The sequence below is a fragment of the Epargyreus clarus genome, unplaced genomic scaffold (assembly GCF_041222505.1).
Source record: "Epargyreus clarus isolate Ecla_fem2 unplaced genomic scaffold, WU_Ecla_fem_2.2 ptg000031l, whole genome shotgun sequence".
Classification (NCBI taxonomy): Eukaryota; Metazoa; Arthropoda; class Insecta; order Lepidoptera; family Hesperiidae; genus Epargyreus; species Epargyreus clarus.
This window is the reverse complement of record NW_027332236.1, coordinates 9515596-9541479: the sequence shown is the minus strand read 5'-3', so window position 1 is coordinate 9541479 and position 25884 is coordinate 9515596. Positions and strand designations below refer to the sequence as shown.

The 25884-nt window shown below is 35.6% G+C and overlaps 1 protein-coding gene across 8 annotated transcripts in view; it reads left to right on the top strand.

The window, feature by feature from the left end:
• cher (filamin A protein cher) overlaps positions 1–25884 on the top strand; it is a 96488-nt gene that overhangs the window by 61126 nt on the left and 9478 nt on the right. For 4 of the 8 annotated variants that reach the window (XM_073089808.1, XM_073089807.1, XM_073089806.1 and 1 more), the window contains 10 exons: positions 12021–12161; positions 12469–12638; positions 12977–13102; positions 13478–13591; positions 14103–14291; positions 14799–14901; positions 15421–15563; positions 16687–16795; positions 17912–18076; positions 19623–19862. In XM_073089808.1, the coding sequence (XP_072945909.1) occupies positions 12032–12161; positions 12469–12638; positions 12977–13102; positions 13478–13591; positions 14103–14291; positions 14799–14901; positions 15421–15563; positions 16687–16795; positions 17912–18076; positions 19623–19862 (1489 nt within the window). In that variant the 5' untranslated portion in view covers positions 12021–12031. Of the gene's footprint in view, positions 1–11007; positions 11360–12020; positions 12162–12468; positions 12639–12976; positions 13103–13477; positions 13592–14102; positions 14292–14798; positions 14902–15420; positions 15564–16686; positions 16796–17911; positions 18077–19622; positions 19863–25884 lie in introns of all 8 variants that reach the window. The other 4 variants (XM_073089802.1, XM_073089804.1, XM_073089801.1 and 1 more) reach the window with 2 other exon arrangements.

Sequence of the window (25884 nt, the reverse complement as noted above, 5' to 3'; positions counted from 1 at the left end):
GATGCGCCGCTACCCCTGAGGACTAAGCTGGAACGCCTCGGAAAAGTATGTCTCCCTTACCACACCCTTCAAAACTTTGATAGACAAAACCTTACACAAATTTATTTATTGCAACGGGCGATAACAAGTGAACGTTTACTTTTAACGCTCATTACTAAATTTGACAATTTATGCCTATTACAAATTGTTTGATTTCAATCTTTCCTAGCAGTGATAGCCTAGTGGTTAAGAAACGCGGCCTCTCTATCGAGGGGTCCGAGGTTCAAATCCCAGGTACGCACCTCTGATTTTCAAATTTATGTGCGTATTAGAAATTAATTATCACTTGCTTAAACGGTGAAGGAAAACATCGTGAGGAAACCTGCATACCTGAGAGATTTATAAAAAATCTTATAGGTATGTGAAGTCTACCAATACGCACTTGGCCAGCGCGGTGGAGTATGGCCTAATCCGAGAAGGATTAGGCCATACTCCACCGCCACCCATTACTGTCCCACTGCTGGGCACGGGTCTCCTCTCAAATTGAGAATTAGGCGCACGACCACCGCGCTGGACAAGTGCGAATCGTTAGACTTTACATACTTTTGAAAACTTTTTCAATATTTCTCAGGTATGCATGCAGGTTTCGCTCGCGATGATAGATTCCTTCATTGTTTAGTGATAATTAATTTACTCATAATTAATTTCTAATATAACGCACATAACTTTGAAAATCAGAGGGATTTGAACCTCGGACCCCTTGATCAAGTGGCGGAGTTTCTTAACCTCTAGGCTATCACTGCTTTTTATCCACATATACGAAACCACAATTACATAGATATCAACATCTCATGTTATTATTATTATTTTATTTCAGACAAAGTCCATTAAATGTTAGTGTGTAATGTAAAAAATAATACAAAAGAAATACAATTACATTTACCTACATTCAATTACATCCATATTATGTTATATTAAATAATGTGGCTCTGGACTTCATGTGGCATGCATTCCAGTACCTTACGATAGGACAGTCTACTCCTTCCAGAGTTACAGAGGTATTTAGGATGCCATTATTGCTGACCCGCACTCGCCGCATAACGGCATAACAGGTTTTAGGATTACCGAAAACCAAAATCACAGTACACGGATAGATGAAACAAATACATGAAATATATTGATTGTGTAAACTAAAATTTATTTCAAGTGTTGAACAAATCGCTCTAATGCCACATCAAGAATGTGGTATGTCGGAATTTTATTCATTGATGTAGGTTTTATTTCCGAGCTGTCGTGCTATCATGACGTCAGCATTGATTAATGGTGAGCGAGTGAGTGAGAAATATTTTCTATCTTTTAGAATATTTCTACTTGTTTTATGACATGAAATTGTGAGTTTCGGCTATGATGAACTTGACAAATCTAGACAAAAAAATAAATAACGAAAAAAAAAATGTTTCAAAAAAATATAGATTCCTCTGTTATTACATATATTAGTAGATATTATTTCGCAAAAAAATTAAATATGTTTTATACTTAAAGAGAAAATATGTATTTCGTAAATTTTAATATGCCATATCGGCTGCTCTTTTTTGATAGTCTTTTTTTATATTTTGATGAAATCTCTTTTTTTCTTTTTTTTATTGTTCGATTATTTTTATTTTTTTTTTCGAAAAAGTGCCGGTTTCTCTATGCTTCAATATTGTTAGTATTATTTCGAAAAAAATTACATACGTTTAATACTTAAAGAGAAAATATGTATTTGATAAATATTAATATGGCATATCGGTTGCTCTTTTTTGATAGTCTTTTTTTTTATTTTGATAAAATCTCTTTTTTTCTTTTTTTTTTATTGTTCCATTATTTTTCCAACTATTGCTCTGAAAGAAAGTCTAGAATACGTCTTTTAGACAAAATCATTGTGTTATTAACAGTTTATAATGCAACGAGTTTTGCAAAAAATTAAAGTATTTCTGTGATAACAATGGGTATTTTAATCTCGATAAATATATTTTTATAAAAATCCTTGCAATATCCTTCGGCCTTTCCAATATTAGTATTGAACACAAAGAAAAAAACAGCGTACAATATTGATTACTTCGTGCAACCAACTAAACACTAAACACAACAACGTGGTCGCATTTTGAATTCAAACCGAAAATATTTAGGATTTCCAAGTAAATGTGTTGCAGTTTGCATCTAATAATAAACATATTACATAAAGAGGCGGCTGAAATAATTTTAGGGTGAATGCATTTAGAGTTGATCTCTAAAATTAAATTGTCTGATTCAACCACGTGCGGATGTCAAAGTCGTAAAACTGAATAAAGTCGCTGGAGAGTCATAAATAATTCTTGATTATTTAAACAACGCCAGCGGTCACAGGGTTGACTATTTGATTGGTAGTAAGTGTCTTTAGTTTAAATGGTTGCTAATGGATTTGAGACGAATGCTTTCTATGCTGAGGGTCAGCGTTCGAAGCTCAAGCATGCATCTTTACAATAATGTATCATTTTTCTAGACTTCAGCCGCCTGATTAAAGAATATACCCAGACAACTTTCTAAACCATTCTCCTTCTGAGAGCAGACTTATCAGTATCATGATAGGTGTAGCTTGATGAACACTATAAAATTATCTAAGAATATTAGTACTTCAGATATTTATATATAAAATCTAATAGCGTGTTTTCGTAGTGTTTTTTGCACTATAATTTATTCCTTTGTTCCTAAAAATGACATCACTGAGGCTGTTTTTGGAGGCAGATTAACTTACATGAGACGTTTCACTACAGTTTATTGCTGTATAGTTTAGATATATGTATATAGATACGAAAATTATAGCAAATATTGTCTGACAAAAGGAAAAGTAGAAAGTACTTGTGTGCAATCAATACATATTACCTTCCATGGCATTTACGTCCTGAATTATTAGGCGTAAAATGTTTTCTGAGCTTATTACATACTAACATATTAAATAATAAATAAATTGAGCAGAATAGCACAAAATCCGAGTTGCCTCATTACAAATCTAGTTTAGTCCAGTCTAGTCGTCTAATTGTATGAGTAGATCAAAGTGGAAGGAAATTATGGTGCCAAGAATAGCTGCGTTCACCCTAATGAACAGAGTTGCATAGTTTTGGGTGCTAAAGCTGCGAATTTATAACTTTTTATATAACTTTACATTGCATTTCCTATGGTACAGTCATAGATTAGTAAAGATTACTTGCCCCTAATAAGAAAATGTAACTTTTTGACAATTGTCACTGTCAATTATTTTCGTGTTTGAAAAATAATAAAAAAATGTAGTAGTAGTAAAAATTTAGATCACTTACGAATGTAGTGATATTTCTTCGCACTTTTTCTTCGATTTCGTGTCTTAACTGCGCATGTCGGCATTATTCCGTGTAAATTACACGGCTGCCATTAAACGGCTTACAGAATTGTCAGCCGTTTAAGCCATTTAATGGCTTCCTTCAATTACAAGGCAGTGAGATATCTATACTTCTTTGGGTACGGTGAACAAAATGTCAACTACTTTTTACTAAAGCAATATACTCAGTTCTGAATGTTTTATATTAATAATTCTAAGTATAATATATTGATAATACTATCACTGCTTATTTGATTTAAAAGAAGTAGTTATGACGTTAATTGAGTTGTTTTTAATATATTATATCAGTAACGGAAAAGCATGCAGACAACCTGACAGTAAGTGGCTACTGTCGCCCATGGACATCTGTAATCAACAATGATATTCCTACCTGAAATTGACCACAGATTCTCCGCTACCCGTAAGAACTAAGCTCGATTGCGTCGGAAAAGTTGTCCTTCAAACTAGAATACAGTAGCAGTTAACACGGTTATTATTAGGCAGAAATAGGTGTGGAGGTGGTGCCGCCACACACAGTTTTACAGATTTATATGGTTAAGAAACATGACCATTTTTTTCTCATTTTGGTAATGTAAGGGATTATAATGTAAAAAAAAAACTGCCCGATTAAGAGACCGAGTTTTTTTTATAATATAGGAGTAGCAGACGAGCATGCAGTCCACCACGATGGTAAGTGGCTACTGCCGCCCATGGACATCTGTAATCAACCCCAGATAGGATTTTAGATATTCCTACCTGACGTCGGCCACAGATGCGCCGTTACCCCTGAGGACTAAGCTAGAACGCCTCGGAAGTCTGTCTCCCTGACCACACCCTTCAAACCGGAACACAGCAGCGCCTAACACTGCTGTTATTAGGTAGAAATAGGTGTGGTTACTTTGTTACTATTAATGCTTAACGAATTATAATCTGTCCTACTCTTGAAATCTGACCTCTGATCAAATCATAACTGACCTTTCGACCTACATATCAAAGGCGTCGCTAAGTGTAATAAAATGCATATTTTCCGTAAAATAAATATTCAAGATGACTCAGCTATAAATTTTCTCAAAATCGTCTAAAAATAAATGTTTACGTTTTTAACATCAAAACTCATTTTTCTATGTGAGAAATGACACGTTGCTAAGGTTTTCTGTTTTAAATTTAATGATTAATGATAAACTGATTTTTAACGCGAAAAGTCACATTATAAAGAATGATGGTTTGACCTAATTCAATTAATAATGATAGCTTGTTGAGGTAAAATTAATGATAATAACTTGTAACTGTCATTATTGGTGTTAACCAAAGTGTGTGATTTGTATTCTGAATTATAAGTAGAGTAATAATTTGTGTGTAATGTAATGTAACGTAATGTAATTGAATAATGTAATACGTGGATTTATTTTTTAAAACGGGCTGTAGATCTTATTAGGGCCTTGTGGATAGAATCGTTCATCAAATGCTGTTTCAAAATGAAACGATTCAACAAAACCCTTATTAGTATAGTTGTAATTTTTAGAGAATTTTCGGCTTTCTTCTCCTGGGTAAGGTAAAGAAAACCTACTTATTTGATGCTTTCCAATTTTATCTTCAGTAGCAATGCATCTCACCACCTCAGGTAGGACTCCAACCTAACAACGGATTCATTACAGATGCCCATAGGCGGCAGTGGCCACTTACCATCAGGTGGTGCAATCCACCTGCTTACTTTATAGTATAAAAAAACTAGAAGATCTTTATCACAAACCAAATTTTGCCTACGAAACATCGAAATTTGAAAATTAAATTTGATTTTTTTACTATGAAGTAATTGTCAAATGTCGATCTATAGTAGCTAATATACGGGATAGATTGATTATTAACAACGGATGTTAGTGAATAAGTTGCAAGTACAAGATTTCAATTTGAGTAGCGTATCTGAAATTCAGAGCCGGTCATTCAAATTGACATTGGGCTGTCATTTGTGGATTGACGTTATGTTGATAAGAAAAATGTTTACAATGCATTAAGTGCTCTGATTGAACCATCGTGTATTATTAGCCTTGATTTTGTAGTTTCCATTGCTGCTAACACATAGGGCAGTGTTTTTCAAAGTGTGGGTCGCGACTTCTTAGGTCACAACTCATAAAGGGTCGCGGGGTATTGCGAGAACTGTAGAAAAAGGGAAATAAATGTTAAGTTTAGAAAGGAATTTTTACCAAAAAATATTAATTAGGCGTTAAGAGAAGTAATCGATGTAGCTATGTTTGATTTATTTAAGTCCTCAATTATGTATTTACCGGGCTATTTTATTTTACTTTATCGTGAAAATAAATGAAAATATTGTACGAATGTGATGATTATAATCAAATGCATATTAGAAACAATAGGTAGGGGATTGCGAAATATGTTACTTATTAGATTGTTAAATAAATGTAAAATTAATAAATATAAATATCAAATAAATTGTAAAATAAATAAAAATGTTGTACGGATGTCATGTTTATATAATAAAATGCATATTAAAAACAACGGAACACGGTCGCGAAATATTTGACTAACTAGTATAGTCGTTTAAAAGTTTGAAAAACACTAGCTTAGCCAAATTGACCGATGTTTACGTTAACGATTGTGTGCCTACGCATCGATACTCGGATGATGTTTTGTTTAAAAATCGATTCTGATCGTCAATTTAGACCGTTGATTGAGTTATGTTTCTGAATCATTATCAGTTCTATCGATATCGATAAACTAAAAGCGAGTTACGTGAAATAAGAATTAATAATGATTTGCAATTGGACGTAGTTATGCAAAATAGATCCAATTGTAGTGGTATTGCAAAGTTACAAAGTTTGAAGAAAATGGACTCTTCAAGGGTCCATTTTGTAATGTTTTACTTGCACTTTAATATATGATTTAATTGTTCTAGGTTAAGTTTTTGGTTACTCATCCTCATGTGAGCAGGGCACTCTTAATATAGGGAACCTTGGTATGTACCTATGATGTATAGAAAACGTCACATAGACACAGTCGAGTAGATTAACAGAGATAGAGAGAGAGAGAGTAGGTGAGTAAGAGTAAACGAATAAATAAAAAATATATTCTTTACAAATTTATAGATATCAGAATCTGACTGATCGATAAAAATGTATTTAAAGTATAAATAAATGAGTAGTAATTATATAATGATAAGGCTTGTGTGAAACTTGCCCACCACTTCAGGCTGTTATTTCATTAGTGACATTTAATCGCTTATCTCTTCCCCACTGGTAGTGTAACCACCACAATCAGCTGACGAGTGGTTTGTCGACAAAATATTAATGGCTTTCTTAAGTCAAATGAACTATTTCATATTTCAGTGACTTTGAAGTAAGCGCCAGGCGGTGTGTAACGCTGTCTCTTCAAAAAGAGTTCGTGATTTATTGATCTCCCTTGTTGTTTTATGTCTTTATTAACATACGTTGTCTTCATGGATAATATCACGGGACTTGTGGAACATGTTAAAAATGATGTATATTCTCTGATTTGTAGACCGTGGAAATATATTGTTCTGGCGTTACGAGAACATTTTTTTTTGTTTCAAGACTGTATAAATTATTATGTTTTGTCTAAGGACCATATATTACAAAGATAATATATTTTTTATTTGCAAATTTTGTTCTTAAGACTGTTTAAATACTTGTATTTTAATTACTATATACATAAGCAATATTTGTTAATTCTTACAGAAAATGCAATTATTACAAATGCAGTTTATATAAACAAAGAAGTAGATTATGAACTTTAAATATGTAATGGTGATATATTAGAAATAATTTGAAATAATGTAACTGTTAAGTGCCACGTCTGATACGAAATTATAAGAGTCCCAATTAAACGTTAATTTTGTTAAGCAATGTTTCTTGCAACAGTAACTTGAAATGCCTAGATGAAATGTAAATCTAGGTCTTAACCCACAGTTTAAAACAGACACACACAAAACAATTGTTGATATGTCTGTCTGACTGCCGCCAATGGACATCTGTAACCAGCTTCATAGAAACAGGGGTTCTACCAGAAGTGGACCACAGATGCGTAGTTAGTCCAGAAGACTAAGGTGGTCTCTCTTATATGTAAGCTGGCATTTACACCATTCCACCGAAACGCAAAACTAACTTTCACGTTAGAAATATGTGTAGCCGTACTTCCAGAGTCAATCCGTATTAGCTGGGCCACTTTTCTTATTAAAAATGTGTATTAAAAATCAATTGATAAGCATATTTATCGAGAAAATAACTGGGAATAGCCTGCGAATTCGAGTTTAAATATGAAATAACGACCCAATTAAACCGTTTTGACATTTGGCACGATGAGTGACGTGTACAATAAATGCGTTGGAAAGATGCCTATGAAAGCAGGAGATTGATCGCAACGCTCTGATAATGTTGTTTATTATCTGGTTTCTTTATTCAATGATTATCTTGAGGAAAAAAATATCTTCTAAGACAATATGTCGTTTAGGAAAAATGTTTTCTAAGACAACATGTCGTTCGTTTTGTCAAAAAGTGTTTGAAAGTTTTTATTAATGTGATGAGGTTTAAACGGGTTGAGTTATCTTTAATATATTATCTTAAGGCAAAGGAAACGAAGTATTTTTAATACTTAGTAAGTTTAAAAAAGATGTTGGAATTCCTAGGAAAGTCGTAGATAAACACACGGTCGGTAAAATAAGTAAGAGTTCAGAATATTGATAAATCTCTTCTTGATACGTAAAGGCAATACCTCAATAAGACTTTGTCTAGATAGAGTTAGTACAGAGCGTCCTTTGATCAGTACCCTTACCATGAGTTTTAACGTTATGACAAATATGACTGTTTTGGTTATTGTTTACGTATTGGCCCATACGATTTCCTAGTTCTGACACAATCCGCTAGGGGCGCTGATTGGAAATTGTATGGGCAAATACGTATACAAATACCAAAACAGTCATATTTGTCAAAACGTAAAAACTCACGGTAAGGGTACAGGTCGACTGATGTCCTGGCGAAGACAGCAGATAACTGTTGGCTGTAAAGTATCGAAGGATGTAAGATTATACAGGATTAGTCCGAGTAAGGTCTATTAAAATTAGGAGGCATATGCAGTGGACATAGGTAATTTAACAGATGACACTCTGTTCTCAACGAGTACTAACTGTGCCGCTAAAATATTTCATGCAAGCAGTGCCCGCGGCTTCGCCCGTTTTTTGTTCAATCATAATAAAATATAGTCTATAGCACTCCTGAATAATGTGGCTTCTTGATTGTGAAATAATTTTCATGATCGGTTCAGTATTTCCGAAGATTGGCCCCTAGAAACAAATAAAGTAAGTTACAAACTTTACCTCTTTATAATATTAGTATAGATTATTATGTAGGTTAAAATAAGAATCTAAATATAACTGCTAACGAATGTTAATGTAGAGTTCAAATAACTGAATATTTAGAACTGTATATTAATATTACCTATTTATTTAGTTTATAATATTTTATTTTAACTACCAATGATTGAAACAGTTAACGGTACAACCATGTCATCAATATATGACGAGAAAATAAGAAATTTATATAGGACAGTAAAAGCATTTTTTTAATTTTATTAAACGAATATTTCGTGCATCTATAAATTACATATGTCTTGTAATTTTCAGCAAATTTGTAGTGACAGTAGAAATAATGTCCGTACAGCTGTGAACATTAAAATACGTGTAGTTTTTGAAAAACAAAGGTTCAGACGTCGTCAACTGAAAAAATATGTTTTTCCCCTTAATATGTTAATCATGTGATACTGAAATCATGTTCGGCTATTAGATAAATATGTATTATGTCGTCAATTATTGGTTTAAAAAAGTTGGAAACTGTTGACGATCGCTGACCATCAAATTGTCAGCGGACGGAGGTGACTAATAAATATGTTCGCAAACACGAAACTGAAGCTAGGGTGACCACGTTTGCTTGTTTTTGATGATTCCTGATTTTGTTGGTTAGCTATGATAAGGACTAATAAATCGTTGGTATTGAAAAAGTACTCAGAATAATTGTATTTATATAAATTTATTAATTATTCGCACGGACTTAACTACTTAAAAAATTAATATATTTTAATTTAAATAAGTTTTTCTGACTCGTGTGATTGCAGTCCTCGCCTGCGGCTCGGCCTGCAAACTCACACTTGTCAGAAAAAAATTTTTCGTCCTCGTATTGTAATGTACTATTTTAACAATATTTATATTTTAGATGCATATATTACAATTTAAACGTTAAGAAGCGACTTATTCTTACGATTGTATTTCTTTTTTATGATCTTTTTATTTTCTAGCGATTCTTGAAAGCTTATTCTGACGTTTCAGCAATCAGTCCCGAAAATCAAACAAGATTGAGTCACTCTAATGTCAAGTATATTATACGTTGATGATAGGGTTTAATTTAGGATCGTGCCACGCAAGGATGCCAAGTATTTTTATTATTTTTGTTAATGTCAAAACTATCACATAAACAGCACATTTTATATTTCGCGGCCGGATAAGATATCTCGTCGCGATGCGCCGCCATCTTGGTTTCGATGACGTAAATTTGACGTAACAGACATGTAGGTACTCAACGAATTCCAGAACAAAATCGGAACGTTCGAAAGTAAATTTAAACATATTTTGACGTTTATAAAAACGTTTTAGTACAGTTTTTGAATTACGAAGCCACAGGTGCCGTGAAGTAAGCTTAAATTAGCGTTTTATTATGTGATAATAATGTGATGTGAATAACTCGTGGCTAATTTAAAATAACGTCCTTAGTGACGGTAGAATACCTACGTATAAAAATATGACGGTAGTAACTAGGTATGACGACTGTGGAATTCTGAACTCAAGGAATTGACGGTTGAAAAACATGAATAAAATAAATATACAGTGTAAACTCCATGTAACGTCACTCGATTTAACGACAAACTCTATAAAGCGTCGAAATCAATTGGCTTAGTTGGTTTAGCTTGTATTCCATACAATGATACACTCTACATAGCATTACACCCACTCTCAATAACGACCACAATTGAGTAAAAAAAGTACCTTTTAAGTTGCTAAAATTAGTAAAAATTGCGCACCAGTGTACGTTCTTTTGTCGCTTTATTATCCTAGCCCGCAATAAACTCGACTGTCGGCATCATGCATACGGAACTTTCTAAGAAATTCGTTCTTTTGTTTACCAAGATGCCTCAATATCAGAAGATATGAATAATATAATGAAAAAAATACAAAAAAATTACTAAAGCTAAAGACGTCAGAAAAAAAAGAACAACACGCAATAGCGTTCAAATAAGATTATTTTTTATGTATATACATAACTACTAACACTAGACTGAAATAAACTTTTTCTTTTTCTAATTCTGATTTTTCTTCTCTCCATTTAACGACCACTCTCTATAACGCCATAAAATGCACAGTCCCTTCAGTGCCGTTATATAGAGTTTACACTGTAGTTCAAAAAACTAAAAAACACGCTTTTATGATAAAATCAACTAAAAAGTAGAAAATAATTTTCAATCCAGGAATCAATTAAGGAACAGTAAATTGTATAATTGCAATAATAACATAATCTAAAAAGCAAATCCGTGCAAAAAGCTAATTTAAACAGAAACCGTTTAATTTCAATATCATACTATAGGCCGCCCAAATCTATGAGAGAGAAAAATGACAAAAATATAGAAGTAACACTGCACAGAACACAAACAAATAAAGATTTCCGTTCAAGAGCACAGAGGAGAAATAAATGGCTTTTATGAGTGGTCTATGGAATTCTATCGTTGGTGGCAACGATAAGGAAATAAATTGGAACGACGTATCACAGTTGTACATCGACAAAACCAAGAAGTACTTCTCAGTGTCAGAAGTAGATAAAGAAGAAACACCGATAGTATTCGCTCACGGACACAAGATCGCGTTCAACAAAACTGGTTGCACATACGCATATACCCCGATTAATTTTATAGCAATTTACCATATTGATACTAGAAAAGGTTTGTATTTGGTTAATAGAAATTAAAAGATTCAAACAATTAGAAATGCTAAAAATAATGTTTCCGAAAAGGGATCAAATTTCATACAAAAATTGTTTTTATTTATGTTGTAATTTTTGTAATGTATATTATATTGTCATCTAATGATATTTCATTGTGTAACACACATAAATGATCCATATTTCAGTTTATAAATGGTTTACTTAATTTTTATCATCTAATTTCATATCCCCTTATTAATCTTTCATTATTCAACTATACGTTTCATTTACCACCTACAATGATTATTCATAAATCTTCTTATAGATAACATCACGTTATTTTACAAAATATTTATGTTACCACGCCCACAAGATTAATGTCCATCGGTTGACCGACATTTTTCAATTTAAATTTATTGAAAATCTGCATCAATTGATCAGTGCCTTCCAATTTTATCTTGTTCGTCATTTGATGTATTTTATTACATGTATTTGTCTTTCCTACCATCACATCCTTAAGAAAATGTTTTTCTTTTGAAAGTTTCATGAGATCTCATATACTTTTGTTATTGGTCATTTGGTATATTTTATTAAAAATATTTGTCTCTCCTTCCACCAGATCCTTAAGAAATTGTTCTTCTATAGAAAGTCTCATGATTTCTCATACATATTTCTTCCAGCTGAAGTAAAGATGCCGAGCGGCCATACCGACCAGCCGGTGATTGAAGACAACAGGGATGGTACCGTCAGCATCAAGTATGACCCTCGGGAAGAAGGTGTCCATGAACTCTATGTCAAATATAATGGCGAACACGTTCAGGGTGAGTTTGTAGAATTTTAAGGGTTTGAAGTAATGGTAATTGAAGAGGTAGCGTTAATACAAGTAACTGACAAGAGAAAAATATTAATCCAAATACTAAATAATTAAAATGAACATTGCATTCAATATTAAAATACCAAAAGAAAATAGTGGCGATAAACTTCCAGAAATAAAGAGTTAAGAACTGAATACAAAAATACATAAACTCAATGAATCAAATCCTTTGGTATTGATAGCGAAGAATTTTTGACGATTACCTTAATCATGTATTTTCTTATTACTAAATAACAATCCAACATTTATTTCAGGTTCCCCTTACAAGTTCCACGTGGACTCTATCGCGTCTGGTTACGTGACGGCGTATGGTCCTGGTCTCCTCAGTGGTGTGAGTGGTGAGCCCAGCCAGTTCACCATCAGCACCAAGGGTGCTGGAGCTGGTGGTCTGTCTATGGCCGTTGAGGGTCCTAGCAAAGCTGAGGTATGTTTAATAACCTTCATATTTGTACTAAAAATTGTGATCAATTTTGAGTAGAATTGTTGGTAAACAAAATATTAGACAACAATTATGAAAGGATTTCTGGGCAATTATTAAGAAAAATACTCATTTTATGAAACTAAATAATTATTCATGAAAGAAGATATACATTTATGAAGAGGTGATGGTATGAAAGTACTGAGTATAACTTGTCATAAAATTAATCTTACGTAAAGTTTTAAAACACGAAAAATTCCCGTGAACTTCTAGAACAATAGAGCGAAGAATCAGATATTTTGAGCGTAAAGAGGGTATTTAAGAAACAAAATTATTCTTTCCAGATCACTTGCCACGACAACAAAGATGGTACTGTATCTGTATCCTACTTGCCGACCGCTCCCGGCGAGTACAAGATCACCGTCAGGTTTGGAGACAAACACATCAAGGGATCACCATTCTTGGCGAAGGTAATGCAACTGATGATAATGATAATAGGCAAATAAACCGTTAATATCATGACTCCGAATCTATATTATACACTGACCTCTGTCTTATAGTAGAAATGTTAAGTTGTGTTTTGGTACGAAAGGTGTGCTAATGAAGAGGAATATGAGGCATTCCAAGTTGGTACCTAAAGGATTGCAACATATCTGTGGGCGACTTTAGATAGGACTAAAAATCTATTTGGGTTTGATTATAATGTGGCTGCGGTCGTGGCCTCTAACCATCAGATGAATATCATTTACGTTTCAGCAAATGTAGTTAACTTACTGTGTTACTTGAAAATTGACAACCTTGACTACGATAGTTAACTATATAAATTAAAATGTCATTATTTTCAGGTCACTGGTGAAGGTCGTAAGAGGAATCAGATCTCCGTGGGCAGCTGCAGCGAAGTCACGCTGCCGGGGAAAGTCGCCGACAGTGACATCCGTAGTCTCAATGCATCCATCCAGGTAAGCTTCAATGCTTAAGATTTTACTGTTACTTGAACAGAAACTATACTACTATAATATATATAATATACATACATATATTATATTATCGAGTTTTATCAACAAAAGTAATATAGTTGTATATACAGCCAGGTTAAAGGAAGTCAAAAACATCCTGAATTACTTCGAGAAACGAATGGTACGGCCATGGCGTCTTCTTTTGGCTCGACTTGGCGTGGGCACTTCCGTGCCCCCATAAGAATTTTCTGCTTTTGCTCCAATCTAAATCATATTTGATTTTACATTGGAACTTCTGTAAATAACTTACATATTTACTATAAGCTGTATATGTTAGGTTCTGATATTCCAAGTTATCTAAATTTACAACAATAGCGAACCTTAACACAAAACTTCGCTTGAGGGGACACTATGGAGACAGAAACAAACGCATTCGTCTGTACCGCCAAAGCATATTGACCTAAGCCTCACAGTTCTCAAAGGAACCTTTACTTTTCAATCAAAATATTTCTAGGCACCATCAGGCCTCGAGGAGCCCTGCTTCTTGAAGAAGCTTCCCTCTGGCAACATCGGCATCAGCTTCACTCCACGTGAGGCTGGCCAGCATATCGTCTCCGTCAAGAAGATGGGCGTCCATATCCAGAACTCTCCCTTCAACATCACTGTGTTGGATCAGGAGGTTGGAGACGCTAAGAAGGTTAAGGTATGTATCGATGAATTTTTGATGGACCTGACTTCACGTCTTAACGTCACGTTTAAACGTGACTTCGGATTATTTCCTAGTCCGGAGAAATAATTTGAGGTCACAGGAATGCGACTTAGAACAGAATTTGCATCTATTTATTTAATTTTAAGCAGATAACTTCGCCCTAATAAGCTTTACTGGAACCTTGAAACTATCCTAGTTCGTAGAAGGTCGTAGGACCCGCTGTGGTTTGACTCTGGACTTGGAGGCTCCCCTGCCACATGTATTTCCGCCTTGTAACAGAAGTGATAAGTGCTGATGTCTTCTGTTTTGAAGAGTTTGGTAAGGAAGATATACTTATCCGACGCTTTCCAACTTAGTTCTCAAAGGTAGAACTCATCTGTTGCCAATCTCAGGTAGGAATCTAATCTTAACGGGAGTTGATTATAGATGTCCATGGGTAATAGTAGCCAATTTAGTCAAGAAAGTAAGTTAACTAAATTAATTGATTCGTGATAATTGCAGACCGGGGGTGCTGCTTTGAAGGAAGGCAAAACTCAAAGTGAAAACACCTTCACTGTGGATACAAGAAATGCTGGCTATGGTGGTCTGTCGCTGTCTATTGAAGGTAAGGAACCTACATGGGCTATTCTGTTGAAAAAATCTTATATGTGTGAGAAATCTACTAAACTTGGGTAAGTACCTATGGTGGGCTATACTTTCAATCTTCTCAGACTGAGAAGAGGCCTGGGCCCAGCAGTGGGATAATTATGGGTTGATGAAGTTGACGACCCTAAATAAAGCGTTCTAACTTTTGTTGGAACCTTCTCCAAGTCTAAGCAAAGCGTTTTATAATTAGAAGTTCTATAAAGTATAGAATATTCTCTATTTTATTATTAATACTTTCTACGTATCCAAGAAAAGCTTATAATAGATCCACTATAAGCTTCTCTCAAAAAATGCATAGATCCATTATGGATCTATTTTACATCCAATTTCTTTTATTTATGTATCTATTTGGAAAAGAATCAATTCAAAACATATACGATAGGTATTTTTCTGAAAATAGTACGAATAACAAAAAGACGTTCCAATATTTGTCTTTATTTTTTTGCCAAATAAAATTTTTTTCAACTATTTTCCCTAGGTCCAAGCAAGGCAGAGATCCAGTGTGCTGACAGCAAGGACGGCGTGCTGGCCATCAGCTACAAGCCCACCGAACCTGGATACTACATCATCAACTTGAAGTTCGCTGATCATCATGTCGAGGGATCACCTTTCACTGTCAAGGTCTGTATACTGAACGATTGATTTGTTATTTATAAGCGATCTATCCAATGTTTTCTTTACCAAAGTACGAAAAACAATACATAGAATGATTAAGAGTACTTGACAGGTTTTGGGAAAGTGTTTTATTATTTAAATACGTGTATCAGAAACCCCTTATATTGTTTTTTTTTTCGAAACAAGAGATATTTATTAGCAAACAAACGTACTTATGAGCAGTGATAGCCTAGTGGTTAAGAAACGCGGCCTCTCGATCGAGGGGTCCGAGGTTCAAATCCCAGGCACGCACCTCTGATTTTCAAATTTATGTGCGTATTAGAAATTAATTATCACTTGCTTAAAACGGTGAAGGAAAACATCGTGAGGAAACCTGCATACCTGAGAGATTATTAAAAAAAAAAAAAAAAAAATCTTAAAGGTATGTGAAGTCTACCAATACGCACTTGGCCAGCGCGGTGGACTATGGCCTAATCCTTCTCTTTCTGAGAGGAGACCCGTGCCCAGCAGTGGGACAGTAATGGGTTGATGATGATGATGATGAAACGTACTTATTCTATTACCTGAAACGGCAATACCCGCGCAAACAGTCGGTCATATGACATGCCTCATTATGGCAAATGATATATTTAACGAGATTACTATACGAACCTACGATAGCAATACACATTCTTCATAGGATAAACATTGAAAGTTATTGAGCTTTTATAACGTTTTAATAATTTATTGAAAAATTGAAAAAATGTTAATGAGGCACCCAACAAAACTTCGGCTGACATTTACTGTTTACAACCAGGTGACTTCACCTCAGCTTCAGCCAGTCCCGTGCGTTTCTTGCTATGCTACTATGCTAATTAATTTACATTAATAAGACCAAATAATAATTATTTTATTATTGATTTATTAAAAATATCACCTTTGAAGACGCACGTGGCGGAGCGGTCACCATACAGGTCTGACGCGCAGAGGGTGCCGGGTTCGATCCTCAGTTAGACAGTTCTCTTAATGATAAATATAGTTGTTCTGGTCTGGGTATTTGTGTCTATGGCACCAAACCAAATAACCTGGATCCGAGGTCGTAAGTTTTAGATTTTTTAACTTTTTCACATGATGTATTCTTCAATCATAGGTGAGTGGAGAAGGTAGCAACAGGCAGCGTGAGAAGATCCAGCGGCAGCGCGACCAGGCGCCGCTTACCGAAGTCGGCACCAACTGCAAACTCACCTTCAAGATGCCAGGTATGTTATCATTATATATAATTAATATTATATAAATAGGTTAAGATAAAACAGTTAAGAATATTTGTCTTGTTTGATTGTCAAATGATTTTCATTGTTTGGTAGCTTTTAATGAGATTTAGCGACGATCGAAAAATAGTCGAAAAGGAAACAAATTTATTATTATGGTCGAATTTTGAATAGGTACGGTCAACGGCAAAAGTAGATGATCAAAATCGGACATATGACAATACTAATGATCGTAATTTGCGTCAATATAGTGTGGCGGTGAAGTGTTTCTAAAGCACGAGATTGTCAAGTGTACCAAATATTAACTAATAGTACTGCCGCCCAATATCGATGATCATTCATATACACAAGATCTCTAAACTTATTTAGTGTCAGAACTAAGAAATGAAATTTTTTTTCAAAAGAAGATGAATATCATATGTATCAAAAATTAGATGATGTCAAATATTCATGCTACAAAGTGTTTATCACTAAAACTCCCGCACGCCTTGGTATACTAGCTGACGCAATATCGCACTATTTTGACGCAAATTACGATCATTAGTATTGAATGTCCGATTTTGATCATCTACTTTTGCCGTTGACTGTACCAGGCGAACTTGTTACATAAAAAATAATGCTTCGATTGTTTTTATTCGTCATAAATATTCTGTTTTGTTTGGTAACTATCGACTATCGACTTTGTATGTATACAAAATCTGCAAATTTTCTATCACGATTATGGTCTAATTTTGTTCACCAAGGGAAATCTAGCCAAAACAAGTGGCATATGTTGCATGTTATTTTACCTGATTATAAGTAGCTACTATCGCCCAATATTTTTTTTATTAATTTCCAAAAAAATACGTCCTACCATAGGACGGCCACAGAGGCATTACAGTTTCTGATGACTAAGTTGGAACGCCTCGGAAAAGTATATCTCCCTTACCACACCCTTCAAACCAGAACACAACAGCGTTTAACACTGCTGTTAATAACAGCAGCAGTTACTACTGCTGGAGTCGAACCAAAATAGTTTTTCCACCTTATGATGATAATAAAGATAATTGATATCTTGAATCTAAAGAGCTCCAGACCTTTTGATGGTAATGACAATTCTACTCACAGGTATCACGTCATTCGACCTGGCCGCAACGGTGACGAGTCCTGGAGGTGTGTCAGAAGACGCTGAGATCCAGGAGGTTGAAGACGGGCTGTACTCCGTCCACTTTGTCCCCAAGGAGTTGGGTGTCCACACCGTGTCTGTTAAATACAGGGAAATCCATATTCCTGGTGAGTTTTGCTCATTTATTTACTACCTATTACTACTACTATGGTACTCATGTACCATGTCCCTGTAGTTCCGGGACTAGAATAGGGCTACGGTATCTCCTGCCTGTCGTAAGAGGCGATTAAAAGGGGGAGCTCGAACCGCCCGGCCAGCGGCCCCGGGAAGGACGACGGTATGTGTGGTCGCATACCGTCGTATACACCAGATGGTGTGGCGAGCATCAAGCTCACCTGGGCGGAGCCCGACGGGGCAACGCGCTAAGAGGACTCCGGTTGCGTTCCTTTGGAGATCCCGGAGCCCTCAACGCAGCGCAGAGGACGGCCACCGGGGGGGTTTTAGTGCGGTAAAAATCCCACATAACTCGGCGTCGCTCCCACGTTGTCGGGTACCTTTTGAAGGTTTCCCCCTCGACAAAAAAAAAAGAAAATGGTACTCATACCATACCATTTTTTATGTATCGAGATAAACATTGGTCACGGCTCGCCGTGGCTCAGTCTTATGGAATATCCGAAATTGGGAAATTTGAAATAAAAAGCGTTTTACTAGAGAAAAGTACCAAATAAAAAAATAAATAACATGTTTCCCATGGCGGAGCGGTCTGGATAACCATCTGATGCAGAGGGAACCGGATTCGATCCCCGGTTAGACAGATGTGTAAAGAATGAATTTATATTTCTTATTTGAGTCTGGGTGTTTGTGTGTTCGTCGTTGTGTGTGTCCACGGCACCCACAACACATGGAATACGAATGTGGGGCTGTGAGAGTAGAAAGCATCTTTTTAAGAATCAGTACGCATCAGGTTGTAATAGCCCAAACTCATCCATGGAGACCTCTAGGCAATATAATATAGGATAAGAGTCATACTGAAGTTGGCCACAGATACATTGTTCACAGGTCTAAGTGGGGACGCCTTTATACCGAAGAACATGTCCCTTACAATGATTTTTTTTTATAATATAAGAGTAGTAGACGAGCATGCAGTCCACCTGATGGTAAGTGGCTACTGCCGCCCATGGACATCTGTAATCAACCCCAGATAGGAATAGATATTCCTATTTGAGGTCGGCCACAGATGCGCCGCTACCCCTGAGGACTAAGCTGGAATGCCTCGGAAAAGTCTGTCTCCCTTACCACACCCTTCAAACCGGAACACAGCAGCGCCTAACACTGCTGTTATTAGGTAGAAATAGGTGTGGCGGTGGTGCCGCCGGAGTGGAACCACAAAGGGTTCTACCACCTTCATAATACCTAACCATTTTAAGCGAAGAATGCCTTCCATTTTAAGCGAAACTTAAAACAAAAATTTATTGTTTAGAAATATTAAATCATGATGATGGGCGTTCATTTTTACAACACCGACATCTTTGCGATGCAACAGCAACATTGACACCATAGAGTTGGCTAGTAAATATCGCACGGTTTGTAGTAATAAATATTACTGGAAACTTTGTTGTTACTCCTATGTTTCAGTGTCAATCGAAAATTGTATGTTTTCCCAAAGAAAATAAAAATAGAATTCCTCAAAATTTACCATCATTTCTTTTCCAGGATCCCCCTTCCAGTTCACAGTGGGTCCGCTCCGTGACTCCGGAGCCCACTTGGTGAAGGCTGGTGGTGCTGGTCTGGAGAGAGGAGAGGCTGGCCGCTTGAACGAGTTCAACGTCTGGACCAGGGAGGCTGGGGCCGGTCAGCTCGCGATATCCCTTGAGGGGCCGAGCAAAGCCGAGATCGACTTTAAAGATCGGAGGGATGGGTCCTGTGATGTCTCGTATAAGGTTGATGAGCCAGGTTAGTTTGATCGAGTTATTCAGTTGATTGTTGAGTGGGCCTAGAAAATATTTAAGACTGCTAATATCCCCCAAGGGGCAGAGCAAAGCCGAGATCGATTTTAAGGATCGGAGGGACGGGTCCTGTGATGTCTCGTATAAGGTTGATGAACCAGGTTAGTTTTAAGCTTTTTTAATACGCTTGGGTAGGTGTAGAAATAATGTAAGACTTCTAATATCCCTTGAGGTGCCAAGCAAAGCCGAGATCGACTTTAAGGATCGGAGGGGTGGATCCTCTGTTGTCTCGATAAGCCAGGTTAGTTTTATAGATATATTATACATTTGGGTAGGAGTAGAAATTATTTGGGATTTTTAATATCTCTTGAGGGGCCGAGCAAAGCCGAGATCGACTTTAAAGATCGGAGGGACGGGTCCTGTGATATCTCGTATGAGGTTGATGAGCCAGGTTAGTCTTAAAGATACCTTATGTGCTTTGGTAGGATTAGAAATAATTTAGGACTGCTAATCCCTTTAGGGGCCGAGCAATGTCTGGTATTTCAGATTTGTATCGATGTTATGAAATGCAGCATTTTTGTTTTTAATTGGCTTCGGTTTTTATATCATTTTCATATTTTGTATCTTAAAAAAATAGTTCTACTTGTGATAAAAACAAAATTATTTAATTATTCAAAGGCATATAAAATTAGAAAGGCTTGGCAACGAACATCCCTTCAAACATAGTTACTACGTCAAAAGTTCTCACATAACAATAGTTTGTTAAGTCTAGGATAAATAATATTTTTGCAGGCCAAATTATTATTGTGTGACGTTTTCTCTTGAAATAAGAGGCTTGAAATAATAGTAGATTTGTAATGATTCTAATAATTTACCAACTCTACTTACTCCTATTACGAGTAATCAAATGAATTTATATTTAGAACGCACTTTATTACCGTAGACAAAGTTGTTTTTTTAAACGCGCCGTTGGTGCTCGATCACAAAGTCAAATGGCTACCGCCCCCTGGTGGCAGTACTATGCACCATAAAAACCCACATAAACACTGAAATGCACTTCATAAATAAATCCGAGGACTCGTTCCTTCAAATGTTGACCACGCCCACCGCCCGCCGACCAATAGCACCGCTTGACCGATACGCGGCAAAAATTACCGCGAACCATTTTGACAGATCGATTTTTTAAAATTTGTTCTTTTTTTTTTCTTGAGCCTTTTCTTTTGCCTTTTTTGTCAATGGCTGCCGCGATTTCGGCCAGCTATTACTGGGATTTACGATAACGTTTTAACTAATGTCCGTCATAATTTGTGTTACATTTCTTAAGTCATGAAGACATTCGAATTTCAAGATGTCTGTAATTAATTAAGTTAAGATAGTTTATTTTTGAGTATTGCGGTGGAAACAAGAAATAATAAAAATAGCTATATTTATGTCTGTTTTATGTGCGTCCTCTAACTGTGATATTCAGCCATTTAATAGTATTTATGGTAATTTAAATAAATTTTACGACAATTAACGCACGTCAGCTGTTGCTAATCACAGTTTAAATCGCGAGGGAGGGAGATTATATTTGCAAATACTTAGTTTATTTGCATCGCACAAGGAAACTATTTTAAATAATAACTCGACTATTATTTTGGTTTTGCCAAAATTAGAGATTAAAGATTTGTGACCTGTTTTCGTGATGACGTCATTTTTAAAAATATTACGTAATAATATAGTACATATTGGTGTTAATTAAAATTCAAGTTCAACTTTATTAAGATCTAAGAGATTATTGTAAATAATGGGAAGCTATATTTATTATCTATTATTGTTTTCGATTTTTAAGATTTTTTTTTTATTTTTTTTTTATAATATAAGAGTAGCAGACGAGCATGCAGTCCACCTGATGGTAAGTGGCTACTGCCGCCCATGGACATCTGTAATCAACCCCAGATAGGAGTAGATATACCCACCTGTGGTCGGCCATAGATGCGCCGCTACCCTGAGGACTAAGCTGGAACTCGGAAAGATCTGTCTCCCTTACCACACCCTTCAAACCGGAACACAGCAGCGCCTAACACTGCTGTTATTAGGTAGAAATAGGTGTGGCGGTGGAGCCGCCGGAGTCGAACTGCAAAGGGTTCTACCACCTTCAAACCTAACCACCGTTTCGTAAGGATATCTGTAGGTAATCAAATAATAATAGAAAGTTTTGGTCATAGGCCATGGATGAGTTAAACCTGGGGCCCATGTTATATATAAGATTTTCTTTTTATCACACTCCTCAAACCAGCACACAGCAGCGCTTAACACTGCTATTATTAGGCAAACATATTTATTTGAGTCTAACTTCAAGGATACTACTTACTTACTTTCACTACTTTAAGACAAAATCTGTCAAAAAACCTAAAAACTCCAAAAATTCCATAAAGCTAATGAATTCCCTACTATAAGTACGCGAGCCCTAACTGTAAAAAATAAGCAACCCAATCATCGAATAAATAAAACTTAAGTCATTATTCGGTATAGTTAAGAAATTTCTAATCGCGATACATTTATGAAACATTCGAGCGCAAAAAGCGCTTTGTAGGTAGAATGATGTAGGCAGAACTATTTCACCATCAATCCATTACTGTCCCACTGCTGGGCACGGGTCTCCTCTCAGAATGAGAAGGATTAGGCCATAGTCCACCGCGCTGGCTAAGTGCGTATTTTATAAATCTCTCATTTGTGCAGGTTTCCTCACGATGTTTTCCTTCACCGTTTAAGCAAGTGATAATTAATTTCTAATATGCACATAACTTTGAAAAATTAGAGGTGCCTGCCTGGGATTTGAACCTCGGAGCTCTTGATCGATTGGCCGAGTTTTTTTACCTCTAGGCTATCACAGGCTAAGCGAGCCTATAGGTCGAACTTTAAGGATACTACTACTTTTACTACTTTAAAACAAAATCTGCGCAAAGAAACCTAAAAGCGGCTAAAATTTTATAAATTTAAAGAACTCCCTACGAGTACGCGAGCCCTTTACGTAAAAAATAAGCAACCCAATCATCGAATAAATAAAACTTAAGTCATTATTCGGTATAGTTAAGAAATTTCTAATCGCGATACACTTATGAAACATTCGAGCGCAAAAAGCGCTTTGTAAGTAGAATGAGGTAGGCAAAATTATTTATTACAGTCGAACTTCAAGAATCCACTTTTACTATTCTAAGTCAAAAATCTACCAAAAAACCTAAAAGCTCTGAAAATTCGACAGGTAAACCTAAAGAATTCCCTACTACGAGTACGCGAGCCGTTTACGTAAAAAATAAGCAACCCAATCATCGAATAAATAAAACTTAAGTCATTATTCGGTATAGTTAAGAAATTTCTAATCGTGATACATTTATGAAACATTCGAGCGCAAAAAGCGCTTTCTTTGTCGGTTGGACGTTATTTTTTGCGCTTCCGAATACAATGGGCGCAGGACAAATTCGGTTTAGAGGCCACATTCCTCCTCTGTGGTGTTTAAGAGTCATTTTAATTGACCTCTCGGATATTATATTGGCAAAAAATCTGGAAGGCCAGCGAGACGCGCTATGAGGGAATGCGAAGACGTTTTTGGGTTGGCAAATCGGGTGCGTTTATCTATGGTTTTTTATTTTTGGATTAATAGATGTAACCAAGGTTTGTTCATTTGATGGTTAGTGGTCACCGCTCGGCTTGTAGGTACCAATTAGTTTTTTTTTACCTTTAAAAATAGTAAACGAACATTGACATGTTAAGAATCACGCCGCTGTTAGAATCAACTTTTGAAGGTGGTAGAATCCTTTGTGGTTCGACTCCGGCGGCACCACCGCCACACTTATTTCTACCTAATAACAGCAGTGTTAGGCGCTGCTGTGTTCCGGTTTGAAGGGTGTGGTAAGGGAGACAGATTTTTCCGAGGCATTCCAGCTTAGTCCTCAGGGGCAGCGGCGCATCTGTGGCCGACCTCAGGGAGGAATATTTATTCCTATCTAGGGTTGATTATATATGTACATGGGCGGCAGTAGCCACTTACCATCAGGTGGACTGCATGTTTGTGTGCTACTCGTATGTTATAAAAAAAACTGCTTCATGGATATTGTACATCTACAAATTAATAATCAATTTCATCTATTATCAGAGTGCTACTTAAATCCTGAGTACTAAGTTGGAACGTCTCGTCTTAATAAGTCTGAATTTTATTACAATAGCGCTTAAAATTGTTGTTAGAAAGGTCGAAATAGGTAGGACGGTGGTACCTTTAGATGAAACCTGAATAGCCCTAATCCTTAAGAGTTATGGTTAAAAATTAAAATCAGAGGATACCGCTACGTACATAATAGAACTTTATAAGATATTGTTTTAAGACATTTGGTAATATTTAATGTACCTAACAAGATAAGTAGGTATTGTCCACGCCAAACTGCTAGTCTGCTCTGAAGTTGTTGCGAGCAGGTGTAGTCATACAATTTGCTATGGCGACGCGATTAATTTCTATATTCAAAGCGGACTAGCAGTTTTACGCGGACTATAACCAAGATACTCGTACAAATAAAAAAGTAGAAAATTATAAGTCAAACTATACAAAATACAAAACGCAATAAAAACAATGTATGTATGTATTGTTTCTATCAACGTATTTATTTATACATTTTTAGTTTTTGTCCATTGTTCTTGGTCAATATGAATAAAGATGACCGCGTCGGCAACAGTGGGCATGCCCGCCACACATTTTAGATTTACAAAAACTTTTGATAGAACATTTTAAGGAAAGAAAACACTAAAGTATGTTCATAAAATTATTAAAAAATACAAGATCATAAGTCCTTAGGTCCTTCGTGTTCTTTTTTTAATATTTTTTCTTTTTTTTCTTTTTTTTGTAGAAGTAGGTAGAAAATTGCATGCAGTCCACCGGATGGTAAGAGGTCACAACTGGTCATGGACGTCAGTAATCAATCAAAATAAGATAAAAGTCCCAAGTAATTTGAACTACTGACTTAGGTAACATAATTATGAGGTGAGCAATTTAGTCCTCAGACATCGCATCTGTGATCAGCTCACGATGTCCATGGGCAACAGCGATCAATTGCTATCAGTTGCATCAGGTTGACTGCATATCTTCTAGCTACCTTAATCTTATTATAAAGTAGCGTTGGCTACTGCATTTTTTGTAAAGGTTTGATAAGGTCATATACTATGGTAAGGACTAACTTAGTTCCTAGCATTGTTATCGATTAGACCCATGTTTTTTGCACAAAATTTCCTTCAAACTGTTGTTTCACGGCAAGGTACTACTTATTGTACCAAGAAAACAAATTTACCAAAATGTTAAATGGTACTATACCACCTGTTACACAAGGAAAAAATTACACCATTCTACCCACCTGTACATACAAAAAATAGGTTTTTCTACCAAAACCCTTAATAAGCAAGAGGAAGCCAGCCGGGCATCGAACCCTTAACATGTCAATACCACCGCTTTGCATACCCTACGTCATTATTTGGAAGTTCCGAGAGCGAGTGCCACTGTGGAGGAAAAACCCTAAACTTAATCAAGGATTTATTTTTTTACAAACGCTTAAAATAAATTTGATTAAATTGGGGTTATTTTGGGATGTTAGAACATACATAATATATTACATACATACATACATGTAGAAAATTTGATCAGTTATAATTGTTACGACACGAAGTTTGATTCCTAGAGGACGAATTTTTAAATGAGTATTAACTTTTTTAAAAAGTTATACCTTTATATTCTGGGTCTAGTGGCATATTGTTCTTCATGTAGGTAAATATCTACACCAATATTTTTCTGGTATTGTTTATATCAATAAGGGGAAAGAATAATATATAATTTATCTTTAATTCTTCTTTTACTTCACTCGTAGGATTTATTTTTATATAATTGAGTCTTATTGGAATTTGTGCAGATGATGGTATCGTCCAGTCATAAAGTAAAATCCTTTTTTTATTTAAAAACAACAAAATTTAATGTTAACTTTATATTAACCATGGTTTAAGCGAAAAATGTG